The 15,296-nt window shown below is 44.8% G+C and overlaps 1 protein-coding gene across 3 annotated transcripts in view; it reads right to left on the bottom strand.

The window, feature by feature from the left end:
- The window catches only part of GLIPR2 (GLI pathogenesis related 2), a 37,816-nt gene extending 28,853 nt beyond the window's left edge, over nucleotides 1-8,963 (bottom strand). For 2 of the 3 annotated variants that reach the window (XM_025198314.1, XM_006018963.3), the window contains exon 1: nucleotides 8,809-8,962. In XM_025198314.1, coding sequence (XP_025054099.1) covers nucleotides 8,809-8,821 — 13 coding nt within the window. In that variant the 5' untranslated portion in view covers nucleotides 8,822-8,962. Of the gene's footprint in view, nucleotides 1-8,808 lie in introns of all 3 variants that reach the window. The other variant, XM_014517616.2, reaches the window with a different exon arrangement.
- Nucleotides 8,964-15,296: the final 6,333 nt, after the last annotated feature.

Genomic DNA, 15,296 nt, shown 5'->3' on the forward strand with positions numbered 1-15,296 from the left:
GGGGGGGGAGGGCAAATCACAAAATCACAATTTCAGTACATCCCCACCTATAAACCACCTCAACAGGATGTTGCAAGTTGTTAATTAACATCCCTAAACACTTCAGGCATTATTCTCATCTACAGTAGGTCCTTTTACAGTATTCTACCAATATAAAGGGATATAAAACAAATGATACTTTACTCCCATTATACTCCATTTAACGTTCTACACACTATGAAGGGGCCTCAATATAAACAAAAAAAATCAGGTTATTTGAAATACTCTGTTGGAAAAGCTCTAGATAAATAGTATTGTAATATGATGCTGAAAGAAAATTAAGTTAATCTTTTTATTCAGTAACATTTAATCTACTTCAAGAACCTATTTCCACATAAGTCAAATGGCTTGATGCCAAAATACATTAATACTGAAAAATATTAAATGTATAATGTCACTTGCCTCAATTCTATTAACCAATACTAGGAAAATTTGCATGTGGACCTGAAAAGGAAGCTGAATAGTGTTAAAGACTGAAAAAAAACACCACAAAGTGAGAGGCAAGATGAGAATTAACTGGAGAGATTTTGTTAGTTTGTTTTCCTCTGAATATAAATTTGATTTTATTTCTTAAGTGCTTCAGAAAAGTTATTGTTTGAATCCTGGTGAGCTTGGGGCTTTCAGGTAGCACACAAGGGGCAAGGCTACACCACAACATTCTACCCCCAGCAGAGAGAGAGAGAGAGAGAGAGAAAGAGCCTTTGACTTTTTAAATATTTATTATATTAAATATATAATAAATATTTATTATAAAGATATTAAAGACAAATGGTGAAAGTGCAAAGGACCCTCAGGAGCCAAGCAAGAGATCTGGGGGGGCGCAGGTCCCCCCTACCCCTCAGGAGTTCATGCAGTGGCGGGGAGCAGCCTGGGTGGGGAGCAGCCTGCAGCGGCAGGGAGCAGCTCCAAGCCCCAGGCACTGCCCGGCTGGGCAGCATTCCCAGCCCCAGACCTACTCAACTCCTGCCCTCCATCCCTATGGGGGGGCCTCAATCCCCCCACCACACGTACCTGCAGGAGCTGCTCTCCAGGCTGCCTGGGGCCAAGTGCATATCCGCATATGGTACCCCCTGCCTGACCACCCTCCTTCCGCTCCCTTGCAGCCCCCTGTAGGCTGGAACTCTGCCAGCCTACAGAGGGCTCATTGCAAAACTGCAAAATCCACGGGTTTCTCTGGTAAAATGAGAAATCCGCATTTGCCTCCGGCAAAAGGTAAAATCTGTGGTTTATTCCATTTTTCCGTGGGAAATGGAAAACTCAAATCCAGTGTTCTCTCTCATCTCCATACACTGCTGTTAACAAGGATGTTATCTCTGGAGACACCAATCCACACTTTGAGAACTGAAACTAAGCATCAGACAGATGCTTAATGGGATCTTCTAGACTGAGCACCGAGTCCCATTGGGCAGAGTCCTATTTTCTTTAATCTTTACTAATCTGTAGAGGAGCCTCTGGGAACCCCATAAGATTGGGCCCCTAATATAGTCCATGGCCTGTTGTGACCTATTTATAAAACTTTTCTAAAAAAGTTACATGAATATACCGTCTCAAACAGCATATAATTAGAAGTTACAATCCCTATTCCATGATTATATCTTTGAGTGTTAACATTTCTTAAATTAAAACTTATTTTTTGTAAAAGCATCTTAACAAAAAGTTTAAAATATGATTTTAAAAAAATGATTTAAATTTTTAAAAATCCATTTTTTTTAAATTGTTGATTTTTATCCATCCTGACTACCAATGAATGATATCTCTAAGCCAAACAAACTTGATTTGGTCTTGCCTAAAGTTTCTCTTTTCTTTTCTCTGTTTCCACTACACCAACAAAAGTAGCTGCTATTAGATGACTGTGTAAATTAGCAAATATCTACCATTATATCCAGACTACCTAATACGCGCTTGTTCCTTCCCCCCACCAAGTTCTTTGGGTGTTTTGATGTGTAAGCAGGGACTTCAAGCTGCCAGACTTCTTTTTCAGTTTCTTGGGAAGGAAGCTTGTGTTTTCCATGTCAATGACATGCCATGCACTGTGCCAGGCACTGAAAGTGAGTATTAGTGGGAGCATTAGTAGAAATTTCCATGCTCTTAACCAACTGGATATGACTTCCCAAATAACTTTTGATTCTGACTCTTGTGTGTGTTTAAGTGGCTTAGGATGACAGAAAAAGTTACTCTCTACTCACAGGAAGCTTTACATTATGAAGCTTTACACATTCTAATTAAAAAAAAGTAGTTTTATGAAATGCAACAATGAATGTTCTCATTACTTATACTTAAAATCCTTTTTTGAACCTTACTGAACACTTGTTCCACAGGTTAACATGCTGTGAAAGATAGTATTTGCTCTTTTTGTTTGCTGCCTTTCAATTTCATTTTCTGGCTTCTTGTTCAAATGCTATGGAAAAAAGTAAACACAGGCATGTAATTAACCTTCTTAATAAATATCGTTTGGAATACTTCTATTTTCTCCACTCTTCTCTAAACTAAACAGTACTAACCTGTTCAGCCTCTTCTCATATGAAATCTACCTGTCTAATTCTCATTCACCTCCACACTCCCCTCCTATTTCTGCTCCATTCTGATTCAGACAAGGAGAGAAAGGTGATCAGGACTCAGTACAGACCTCCAGATTCTTCACTACCCTGGCTCCAGTCTCTTTGTACTACCTCCACAGACATAAAATTGCACTTAAACTCAAGTTGTATAGAGCTACTGTGTGAGTGTGTTGGGGGGAAGGGAAAGAAGTACTCGGCCTTGGTGTATTCAGCCTTGGTACTCGGCCTTGAAGAAGAAGTACTCAGCCATTATACTCGGCCTTGGTGAGGCCGCAGCTGGAGTACTGCATCCAGTTCTGGGCTCCGCAATTCAAAAAGGATGTGGAGAAGCTTGAGAGGGTCCAGAGGAGAGCCACCCACATGATCAGAGGGCAAGAGAACAGGCCTTATGAAGAGAGGCTGAGAGCCACGGGACTCCTCAGTCTGGAAATGCACAGGCTCAGGGGTGACCTGGTGGCAGCCTATACATATATAAGGGGTGTACATCAGGATCTGGGGGAAACGTCTGTTCACCAAAGCGTTCCAAGGGATGACAAGGTCCAATGGTCACAAACTCCTCCAAGACCGTGTTAGGCTGGACATAAGGAAAAACTTCTTTACTGTCTGAGCCCCGAAGGACTGGAATATACTCCCCTCCACCCCGAAGTGGTGCTCTGGACTCTTTTAAGAAATGTTTGGACGTTTATCTTGCTGGGATCCTTTGACCCTAGCTGACTTCCTGCCCCTGGGGCAGGAGGCTGGACTTGATGATCTCCGAGGTCCCTTCCAGCCCTAATGTCTATGAAATCTATGAAAGGGACAGTGATGTGGCATCCCACAAGACAGCACATGGTGCTCTACCTGCATCATGACTAATACAGGGGGACCACTGCAGCAATCATAATTTAGGAGTTTCCTTAGGCTGAATTCTGCTGGGGGCACTGTTGGCCTAGAAGAAATGTAACACCCTCTCTTTTTTTGGCCCCCTGTCCCGCGGCTGGGCTGGTTTCTGAAAAAAAGAGCGAATGTCCAGGTTTTCTGCTGTCCCAGACAGCTGCTTCAGGCTTGGAGCAGTGGGCCAGATGATTGGTTGGCAAGGGTCATGTGATCCCTGCACTGGCTCAGGCAAGCCAGTAAGAGAGAGAGAGAGAGAGAGAGAGAGAGCAACAGGGCTGGGGGCAGCAGGGATCTGCAGGTCAGGAGTGAGGGGCACCAGTAGGGGCTGTGGGTTGGGAGTGCGGGGCACAAGCAGGGCTGAGGGGCAGAGCAGGGGGCTGCAGGTCAGGAGTGAGGGGCACCGGCAGGGCTGGGGAATGTGGATCAGGAGTGAGGGGCAAGGGGGATGAGATGGGTGACTGTGGGTTGGGTGTGCAGGCACTGGCAGTGCCAGGTGGCTGCAGGTCGGGAGTGAGGGGCACCAGCAAGGGGTGGGGGGCAGGGTACTGCTGGTTGGGAGTGAGGGGCACAGGCAGGGCTGAGATCAGTGGGTCCAGAGTGAGGAGCAGAAGCAGGGCTGGGGGGGGGCATACAGCTTGTCAGTGAAGGGCAACAGAATGGGCGGGGGGGGGGGCCAGAGGCCCCCCCCCCCCCATCATATTCCCCCTGCCCACTTCCTCCCCCCTCCTGTGACAGGTGTCCTCTTTTTTGGACCTGGAAATATGGTAACCCTAGTTAAAATATTCAGTCAAAGGATAACTAAAAATCCTGTTTAAATCACAAATGTTTTGCAGGTTTCAGCTAGTTAATTATAATCTGCTTAAAAATCTTTTTATTTTGCTATGTATATGGGCTGTGTGTATGCTATACATATGGGCTGTATTTTAAACAGTGATAATTTGGGAAGAGCATATCATAGAAATTTAAGGGTAGAAGGGACCTTAGGAGGTCATCTAGTTCAACCCACTGTTCAAAGCAGGACCAGCCCGACTAGATCATCCCAGGCAAAGCTTTGTCTAGTGGGGTCTTAGACACTTCCAACGATGGTGATTCCACCACCTCTCTTAACCCATTCCAATGTTTTACTACCCTCCTAGTGAGAAAATTCTTCCTAACATCTAACCTAAACTTCCCTTGCTGCAACTTGAAACTGTTGCTCCTTGTTCTGTCATCTAGTTCCATCCTCTTTCGAACACCCCTTTAAGTAGTTGAAAGCTGCTATTAAATCCCATCTCTTCTCTAAACTAAATAAGCCCAGTTTCCCCAGTCTTTCCTCATAAGTCATGTGCCCCAGGCCCCTCACTATTTTTGTTGTCCCCTGCTGGACTCTCTCCAATTAGTCTGCATCCTTTCTGTACTGGGAGGCCCAAAACTGAACACAGTACTCCAGATGTGGCCTCACCAGCGCTGAATAGAGGGGAATAATTACTTCCCTTGACCTACTGGCAACACACCTACCAATGCAGCCCAGTATGCTGTTAGCCTTCTTGGCAACAAGGGCATACTTAATATTCAATAGGCTCAGGCAGAGAACAAGTTCATGACACAATGTTTGCAGTTGGTTCAACCCTGTAAAACCTAGAGTGTTTTTTTTTCTTTGCTTGCTTGGTGGTTGTATTTGTTTTCTATTTGTTTGTTTAGTTTCATACCTGTGAAAGCTGAGCTTCTGCAGAAGTTAATGCCTGGCTGCCTTCTTGCACTGTGATTTTAGAACATTATACTAAACATGATATTGATACTCCCCCATCACGTTTAGAACATCTTCTTCCATGGAAATACCCCACAGAAGGACTGAGGAGGTGGGAAATTCCCCAGATTCTACTTCACGGTTTCCAAAAAGTCATTCCATCTACTGGAGGAGGTCATGGTGGGGCCTCCCAGCACGATGCATACCAGAGCCAAGCAAAATGATTTTTTAGAATACTTGTTGGCTGGGAATGACCACATAAGAGAGCTGGATACTCTGTGCAGTCCTGTTGCTGTTCATTCCATGATTGCATTAACTCCTACGGATTGCATTAACTCCTAAGGCCAGCTAATCAAAATGTTTCAGACAACAGCCAGTTGCCAGCTCCACTCCTAAACTCTGAGGAGTGTAATCCTTTCCACAAACAGGCTTTGAAGGTCAGTGGGGAAGGAGTGAAGGAATGCAACAAAAGCATCTTCCCCTCTCCTGTCCCAGTGTCCATGCTACAATAGGTCAGTTCTAAGCAGAGATAATTACCAGAGGATTTGTCACTCATTGTCTTTTGAAATTATCTAGCTATCTTCTTGGTAAGAAAGGTAGTAAATAATAAGGAATGAGTCATGAGTACATTTATTAATAAGTGCATTTAAGGTGTTTTCCTGTAAATGAGTCAGAAGTCAAAACAAGTGTTAGAAGTGACAGAGCTATTCTACCTGGTATTTCAAAGGAACCAGTACAATAGAAACTATCTTCCTTTTTTAATCGTCTTTTATATAATTAGGTTTATCTATTTCTACTTCCCTTTATTTTCTTCGTATTCATTTCTTATAACTTATCTTTGACCTGTAGTTTTACATCCCTCTTCCACTTTTTTTAAATGAACTTATCCAATAACATAATTAAATTAACAGTACTCCTTAGGGGGGTTTTTTAATCCACATCTGCTTCTCTTCAGACCCAAGGAAGCATATTTTGTGCCTGAAAGCTTGTGTAACATGTCTTCCAACAATACAGTTGGTCCAATAAAAAGATATTACCCAAAAATCCTTGCTTCTTGCATATCCATCACAACTACAACACTCCAACCCTATTGCAATGATTAGAGGAGTGGAAAAAAATCAAAGCAGATATAGGTTATTTTTGCAGTTACAACCTAAAAAGCCAATGCCATTTTTATCATTTGGAGATTTGTGATAAACGCAACTTCTGAATATATGTATTTTAAAAGTTTAATAGCTTTGCATATAGTAAACTAAATCTTAAAGTGAAAGGAAATTCAAGGCAATATTCTATGGAGCTTTTACTCTTTGGAAACTTGTTACGACTGCCTTGTACAACTGCCTAACAAAAAGTATCACAAGTTCACTAGAGACACCATCTGTTCATTCTCGGAGAAACCTGACACATGCAGGCTATGAAAATGACAACATGCTTTCTGTGTTTGCCTGTTTTACAGGACCAGAGGGGATAGAAAGAGGATGATGAATTAGTCTTTATTGTTAGCAACAGAATGTTCACATTCAGTAACATTAAGATCTGCAACTGCACTGGCCTTAACATATCTTCCTGTCTACTGTCTGTCTGCAAAAAGAACTGAATGAGAAAAAAAGGTGCTTTTTAAAAATCAAGTTAATTCACTCAATTAAAAACACACCCATCTAGTCATTGCATAGAAAGGCCTTTAATTAATCAGACAAAGGATGCTATATGAGAAAATGTTGCATTGTAATTTTTATCTGGTAAACAGTACTTTTGGTCAAATTCTGACATGCATATTATAATTGAAAATCAAAGGAACTGCACATGGAGTGCAGAATTTAGTCCTAACTTTCACAGAACTTATCTTTTGCAACACTGGTGAGTCATTTTTGGTATCAGACTACTAACTCTAATTCTGCTTTCCAACTGAAGGATAACTGCAGACCATGCATGTTCAAAGCTATTAAAATACTACGATCAAATACATCAGAGAACTTCAAAAGAGTCTAAAGAGACTGCTAATCTGTAGTATTCAATTTACTGATCCAGGTCCTTGTGGGGAAAAAAGCCCCCTGGAAAATAAATACATTGTGTATCTCTGTAAATCATTTACTTGCAACAAGCTGATAAAGCGGAAAGAAAGGTTAGATGAAAAATGTTAAGACAAGTAAGTTGCTTTCTGCCAACACAACTGCTAGTTTCTGCACTTCTTCAGACTGAGTTGAACATAGTTACTACTCCACATATGCTATTGCAGCAGCAGCAGGGTAAGTGAAAAGTGGGAGGGGGTTGTTGCTAGTGGTAAATTCATTTCTTTGCCTCTTCCTGAGGCAGACCTATACGATACACTTGCACAGAAATGGCATACTAATAGAGAAGACCTTGGGGGCAAAATCTGCTGTCAAATAGATCTGCTGTCACTGTCAGACAGATAGTGTACATCTACCATCCAGTTGCAGTAATCCAGTTTTTTGGCCTTGATATGTCTGCTGTTGCACATGTAGTCCATGCAGTTCCTATAGCCAACAAGCCTTCTATCCCTGGAAAGACGTAAACCTGGGAAGTGCTAGCAATGGGCCTGGAGGAGCATTTTCCAGCTCTATCACTGTAGAGTCCTCCTGGGTGTGGTTGGGCAGGTGCATCACCCACCCCAGGACAGATTCAGCCCTTGGATTTAGGGGATGGCAGATGCACCTTGCTCTACCAGAAGGGAAGGGAGATGTCAGGTAACTAAATACCCAAAGAAATGAGGGGATCTGGGAGGAGCTGAAAACCACCCTTCTGCCCCCAGTGCCCTGCAAAGATCACCCAAGAGCCTTGGGCTGAAGTGGGGACAGACTTCATCTCTCTGAAACCTAGATATCAGATTCACCCAAAGAACCTTGTCTGCATATATCAGTCTATAACTTGCTGACTAAGGTTATTTGGACAAGAAAACACTTAACTCCATTACACAAGAGCTTTCATGACCATTCTTCCCAGCCAGCAGTTTCAAAAGCTACAGCGCTTAGACCTATTCTTTAACTGCATTGATCAAAGCACAGCATGAAAACCAGGCACAAAATAAAATATTCAAACTTCTTTCCTTGCAAATAAGTGTGCACTGTAAAATAAATCAATAAGAAATAACTAGCCCGTTTCACGGTACTATAAGAAAGCTCCTGGAGACTAGCCTGCATAACAGCAAGCAGGTCACACAGGATGACGTTGCTCATGTTGCCACTAAGCCTTCCACAAGCGTGGCCCGCCGCATCCAGGGGTGGATCCAGAGTTTGGTAAAGAAGGGGTGCGGTTGCAGGAGAGGGCTGCACTTCCCGCTGTCCCCTACCAGGGCAGGGAGCCCCGTCTAAGCCCCAAGGAAGGGAAGCGCTACCCTCCTTCCCCTCCCATTCCCTGCTCCTGCCCGGTGCTGCCCTGGGAACGAGACGAGCTCCAGCCGGGCTGCGCTGCCTGGGGTCTGCGGCTGCAGGGGCAGCAGCACGTCCCCGCTCCCCGCGCCTGCTTGAGACCGGCAGGGAGGAAGAATGCTCCTGCCAGCCCTCGCAATCGCCGGCTGAGCACAGCCGCCGTGCACCCGCAGCACGTCCAACAAGCCATCCCCCCACCCAAAAAAAAAAAGCATTCACCAACCTGACTTTCCCATGACCACGTTCTTGATGCTAGCTTTAAATTACCCCTGCGCCCTGTTTCACTCCTAGAAATCCAGCTGCCACCCCTTCCCTTGCAGCATTCGAGCCTGCCCCCCCCCGCCGTCTGCCAGCTCGGTGCTTGCTCAGAGCAGCATGAAAATGCAACCGCCCCTTCCTATCATTCAAATAGCCTGCCCGTACCTTATAAGGAATAAAGCAACTTCCCCCCCCCCCACTTAAAAAGTTTCTGTTTTCAGGTCAGGATTATTTATCCTGCACAGCAACGAAGCAGCTGAAAAACACCATATGGTTTCACATACCAGTTCAGCTTAGTAATGGGGAAGACTTCCGATATAGCGAGCTGGGAAAGTATCACCAAGAGACAAACAAAATGCTACACAGCATATGTCCTGGCACAACAGGGAAGTTAGTTAAGATGCAAAATTGTGTTGTTGATTGAGTTAAAATACAAATAAGCATGCAAGAGAATGTTTTCAAGTAAAAATACAGATTTTACACATGCATAAAAATAACAGTGTGGATAAAATACTAGAAAACACTCACGTGGACTGGCACAACAAATCTATACAACTATATGGTAAGGCAGTAGGGGGTTACACAAATGGATCGGGTTAGTTAAGAAAAATGTGTTGATTATTCAAGTGTGCTCCCATTGTTGAATTGTATATAAAAACAAAACCCTCATAGATTAATAGGCTGGAAGGGAGCTCTCAAGATCATTGGGTCCAGCCCCCTGCACCAGGCAGCAAAGACAACTGGGGTCAGGCGACCGCAGCAAAGTTTCATAGTTTCATAGTTGGTAGAGTAGGAAGGGACCTGAGCAGATCATCAAGTCCGACCCCCTGCCGTGGGCAGGAAAGAATGCGGGGGTCAAACGACCCCGGCTAGGTGTCTATCTAACCTCCTTTTAGGAGCGAGCACCACTTCCCTTGGAAGTTGGTTCCAGATCCTAGCCACCCTGTGAAGTAGTGCCTCCTGATATCTAACCTGAATCTATTCTCAGTCCATTTATGGCCGTTATTCCTTGTTACTCCCACTAGCGCTCGGGGGAACAGGGACTCTCCCATTGCCTGCTGATCTCCCTTGGCCAGTTTATAGACGGTCACCAGATCCCCTCTCAGCCTTCTCTTGTGGAGGCTGAACAGGTTCAGGTCTCGTAAACTGTCCTCGTAGGGCCTGCCCTGCTGCCCCCTGATCATGCGAGTGGCCCTCCTCTGGACCCTCTCAATGTTGTCCACATCCCTCCTGAAGTGCGGCACCCAGAACTGGACGCAGTGCTCCAACTGCAGTCTGACCAGTGTCGCATAGAGGGGGAGGATCACCTCCTTGGACCTGCTCATGATGCATCTGTGGATGGTGCAATCAGCCTTCCTGACTGCGTCCCCACATTGGTGGCCCATGTTCATCTTGGAGTCTATAATGACTCCAAGATCCTTTTCTGTCTCTGTGATGGCGAGATGGGAGTTCCCCACCCTGTAGATATGCTGCTGGTTCTTCCTCCCTAGGTGCGGTACCCTGAGGTGACCGTTCAGTCTCCTCTTGAAGATTTCCAGGGTAGGTGATTGCACCACCTCGAGAGGGAGTTTATTCCTCAAAGTCATCTGAGCAATATACAATACTTGAGTAACTTAATCTGTACATCTAATAAAAGATATTGGATTTACCCAAAGAACCTTGCCTGCCTCAATCTGAACATAATATTTCGCCAAATTTTTAACTTCAGAAGTTTTAGAGTCATCGAGAAGTAGGGCAAAAAGGGATCTCCAGAGGTCATCTAGTCCAGTTCCCTGCCTGAGGCAGGATCATCCCTATCCAAACCATCTAAACAAACCGTAATCTAAACTCTACACAAGCCTACCATGAACCCTGGCACAACACAGACCTAACATCCTAATCTGCTACTGGTAAATCTGGGAAACAGTAGCAGCAACTGTCCTGCTCCTATGAAATGTTGCAACTCCATAGATGCAAACTCTTATTTTCATAAACATGAAACAATCACACCTAGTGTTTGGTAGCTTTTTTCATTTATTCTTCCATAAAAATTCAGAGCTCTCCTTGCTTTTTGTATCAAGATGCTTCTCTGAACAAATTAGTCTGTAAAGTGCCACCCGGACTAACCATTACTCCACGGGCATCAAGTCTGTCAACCCAAGGGTCCTTGGGTTGACAGACTCGATGCCCATGGAGTATTGGTTAGCCAGGGTACAGTCAAAAAGCCCAAGGCTGAATTGATTCGATCTTTTAATCACGGGTTAGTCTAAACTGCCTAAACTGAATTGATAGGCAAGGGGATAAACTTTCACTTTTGATTCTGGAAAAGGCACATGCCTACAGTGGCTCAAGCCAAGGTTGGTGGGGAGGGGGTGCTAGAGCACTCCTCCCTGCTTGGCTGGAGCAGACAGTTTGGGGCAAGGCTGCTAGCCCACCCAATCTGCAAGGGAGGGGGGGTGTCACAGGGAAGGTGCAAAGCATCCTGGGAAGCTTTTTTTTAGATAGGAAAATTTTCCTGAAGTTTAATCTAAAACAGCTTTCCTGAAGTTTACACCTATTGTTCTGTGTCCTACTTTTGCATCATAGGAGAGCAGCCATTTTCCTGCTTCGTTTTGGGTATGTCTACACGAGATGCATTACTGTGCATTAATCTAACACACAGTAAAGCATCACCGTTTACATGTGTGCAGCAATTATTGTGTAGTACATTAGTTTAATATGCCATTTTCTAGTACCTGTAGATACAGGTACGTAAGGCGGGGCGGGGCAGGCCTTCTGGGGGTCAATTTGCCTTTGGCCCGCCCACCTGTTTCTGGGCCAACCACCTACCTTTTCGCCTGTCATGCCTTGTTGTTAATTAATTAATTATCTTAATTAGGTGGGAGGCTGCCCATTTCTTGCCCCAATGCCAGGGGGCACTATCTGCAGCTCTGTTCCTCCCCTACCCTGCAGCCCAAGCCTTGCAGATGGTATTTATAAATTCCTCTTTATGTTGAGGTCTCAGCCACTGTGAGTTCACCCCTTCTCTCTCTAGCTAAGCCTGTCAGCCAAAAATAACCCACTAAACAGGGCTTGATTCCAAGGATCTAGCTCTCAAAACTCACTCAGGCTTCTGCATCCTATCTGGCACTGGGGTCTGCTCACCCCCAAATACTGCGCCCTCTCTGGTGCTGGGGTCCCTACACTGCAGTGGGCCCCCAATGAAGCCTCCTCCTTTCCCAAATAGCCTTAGCCTGATCCTCTGGTTATTAACATCCAGCGCAAACCATAGGCTTCTATGGCCATGGGAAAATAATAATAAAGAAATAAGAGAGGCAACAGGCCTGCTTACTTTCGATGATCATGCTTCTGACGTGGCGTGGCGTGGCGTGGCATATTCTTCCGAAAGAGGCTGCAGCCAAGGCACCATGGTCATTGGAAGTCCCCCTTTCCGCTGCCCCTCTGGCCTTCTCCACTCGTCATTTATAGGGTTCTGGCCTTCCCCTTCCTGTCACCTGACCGGCTGGCAGGGCTTCATTGCTACTGCACAGTAGGGTCAGAACAACCTGTGTACCACCAGAACCACACAATACTGGCAGGTACTGCGCAGTGGGGTGCTCTAGACATGCCCAATTGTGCATCTGAAGGTGCTGGGTGAGATCTGGGAGAGATTTGGAGTGAGGTACCATTAGTATGCTGATCAGGAATGATGTGTAGTGTTATGCCTGGAGGACTGACTAGACCTATATCACAATGTCTGGTATACACACTAACACTCAACTCATTCACAGTGAACCAGTTCAAAATAAACTTATTTTTCAGGTTCACTTTTGACCTGTCCCAGGTAAATTTAAACCAGTTTAACAGACATAGATCTACCTGCTTCAGGTTTAAATCTCATTTAAACCATTTTAAGTACTGTGTGTGTCTATGCCCAGAAATATTTCTGTGTAAAATAAACTTTTAAGGGTGCAGAAACACATAATAAATGCATTATTTTAAGATGTCACTGATTAGGAACAGGTTCAAAATCATTGTGGCTACACAAGATGCAGACACACATAACAATATAACCATTCCTAAATGTCACTGATTGGGATCAGATTCATAACTGTGTGAAGTATGACTCTGACACCATGGATGGATGTGAGCATCTAGACCAGAATGCCTCAGTGGATAAATGGGAAGCAGTCTTTGCACTCATGTTTTGAAGGTCCCAGAGGATGGGTGACCTGTGGATGGGGGCATTTTCACTTTTCTGCTTTCCTTTCTCTCCTAAATATGAGTTCAGTAAACTTCAATACACTGCACTTGACCAATATCTGCAGTGTGTTTGCCTGATTTAGGGTGATATGTGGTGGTGGTGGGGTGCTTTTGGGTTTGCAAGGGTTGGGGGGGGCATGATAAGGAGACACAGTTGAGTAGGGAATGAGGAAACAGCTGGTTGTTAGATAGCTTTTACTGAACAAGCAGTGCAAGGGAGCTTACTGTACTGATAAAAGTGTCAACAAAAGGGAAAAAAGGGGGTGACAGTAGAGCTCTGGCTGTGTACTAGAGCAGTTAGTTGCAGTAGTGGAGAAGTAGGGAGGGCAGAAAAGAATGATGTAGTGCGGGATGTCTGGAGGACTGATCAGACCCAGGCCATGGAACATTTGGTTACGTGTGAACCAGTTTAACGTAATAGTGAACCAGTTTAAAATAATACTTGATTTCCCAGGTATACTTTTGAACTGTTCCAAGCAGCTTTGACCCACCATGCATGTACAGGTTTCCCTCGCTTCATGCTGTACATGCGTTCCTGAAAAATGGCGCATAACTCGAATTCACATGAAGGGAACCCACTTTACAATGTAACAAATAGAGATATGTTCCAAGACCTTGACTGTACTGACCCCCAGGCCCATTCCTACCACTTCTACAAAATATTTTGGTACTCACCAACAGCAGACAGTACACACATGCACAGGGTGGTGGTGAATGTTACCATAATGGGGATGGCAACTTGGCAACTACAGAAACATGTGTCGCAGACAACGAGATCCACACAGGAGACTATATTTTGGTACGCATCACTCCCACAATCCACCACAGAAAGCAGCTGACTGCAGGCTTCCACCACACCGATTGCATAAAAATGAATTTACCTCACATGTAACGAATTTTTGGTATAAAAGGGTCATCGCATAAGCGTGAATTGGCACATACAGAACTCACATAAAGCAAGGGAAACCTGTAGGTCTGTCCACTTCAGGTTTACACCTCATTTAAACCAAATGTTATGTGTTGTCCATGCCCTCCGCAAAATACTTATCACCATGGGTTGTTAGGTGTAATTGTTTGTTTTATAAAAATGCATTGGATCCTTAATGAGGCCAACATGGTCCCTATTTTCAAGAAGGGAAGGGAGGAGGACCTGGGTAATTATAGGCCAGTTAGCCTCACCTCTATTCTCGGCAAGGCCTTAAAAAAAATCATAAAGGATCACATTTGCAGGGGCCAGCGAGTCACACTATGGTAAGGGGCAACCAGCATGGGTTTATAGCAGGCAGATCCTGTGAGACTAACCTGGACTCTTTTTATGACCAGGTCACAAAGTGCTTAGATGCAGGAGTGGAAGTAGGAATTATTTACCTGGATTTTAAAAAAGGCTTTTGACACAACGTTGCACCCTATTCTTATGAGCAAACTGAATAGCTGTGATGTGGATTTTTTCACAGTAAGGTGGGTGAAAAGCTGGCTCACAGGACGCACCCAGAGAGTGGTGGTGGATGGGTCCGTTTCTCCCTGGAGGGATGTGGGCAGTGGTGTCCCCCAAGGCTCTGTCCTTGGCCCAGTGCTGTTTAATATCTTCAGCAGTGATTTGGATGAAGGTGTTGAAAGCAGCTTGTCCAAATTCGCACGACACTAAACTATGGGGTACAGTTAACACACTGGAGGGCAGGGAGTGAATTTAGGCAGATTTGGACAGACTGAGGAAGTGGGCGGATCAGAATAGGATGCAATGTAACAAGGATAAATGTAAGGTGCTGCACCTGGGGAGAAAGAATCTCCTACACACCTATAGACTGGGGGGTACCATTCTAAGTACCACAGAAGGGGAAAGTGATCTTGGAGTCCTGGTTGACACAAAAATGAACATGAGCCACTAGTGTGATGAGGTAATAAGCAAGGCTAACTGCACTCTTTCTTTCACCAGCAGGTGCATCACAAGCAGGTCTAGGGAAGTGATAATTGCCCTCTATGTGGCATTGGTGAGGCCGCAGATGGAGTACTGCGACCAGTTTTGGGTGCCACACTTCAAGAAGGATGTAGATAACTTTGAGAGGGTTCAGAGGAGGGCTACTCGTATGGTTGAGGGCCTGCAGGTAAGACCCTATGAAGACAGACTGAGGGACCTGAATCTCTTCAGCCTCCGCAACAGGAGGCTGAGGCAATCTTGTGGCTGTCTACAAACTCATCAGGGGGGCCCAGCAGGGGATAGGGGACCCTCTGTTT

This window comes from Alligator sinensis, unplaced genomic scaffold (genome assembly GCF_000455745.1).
Source record: "Alligator sinensis unplaced genomic scaffold, ASM45574v1 scaffold428_1, whole genome shotgun sequence".
NCBI classification, from domain to species: Eukaryota; Metazoa; Chordata; order Crocodylia; family Alligatoridae; genus Alligator; species Alligator sinensis.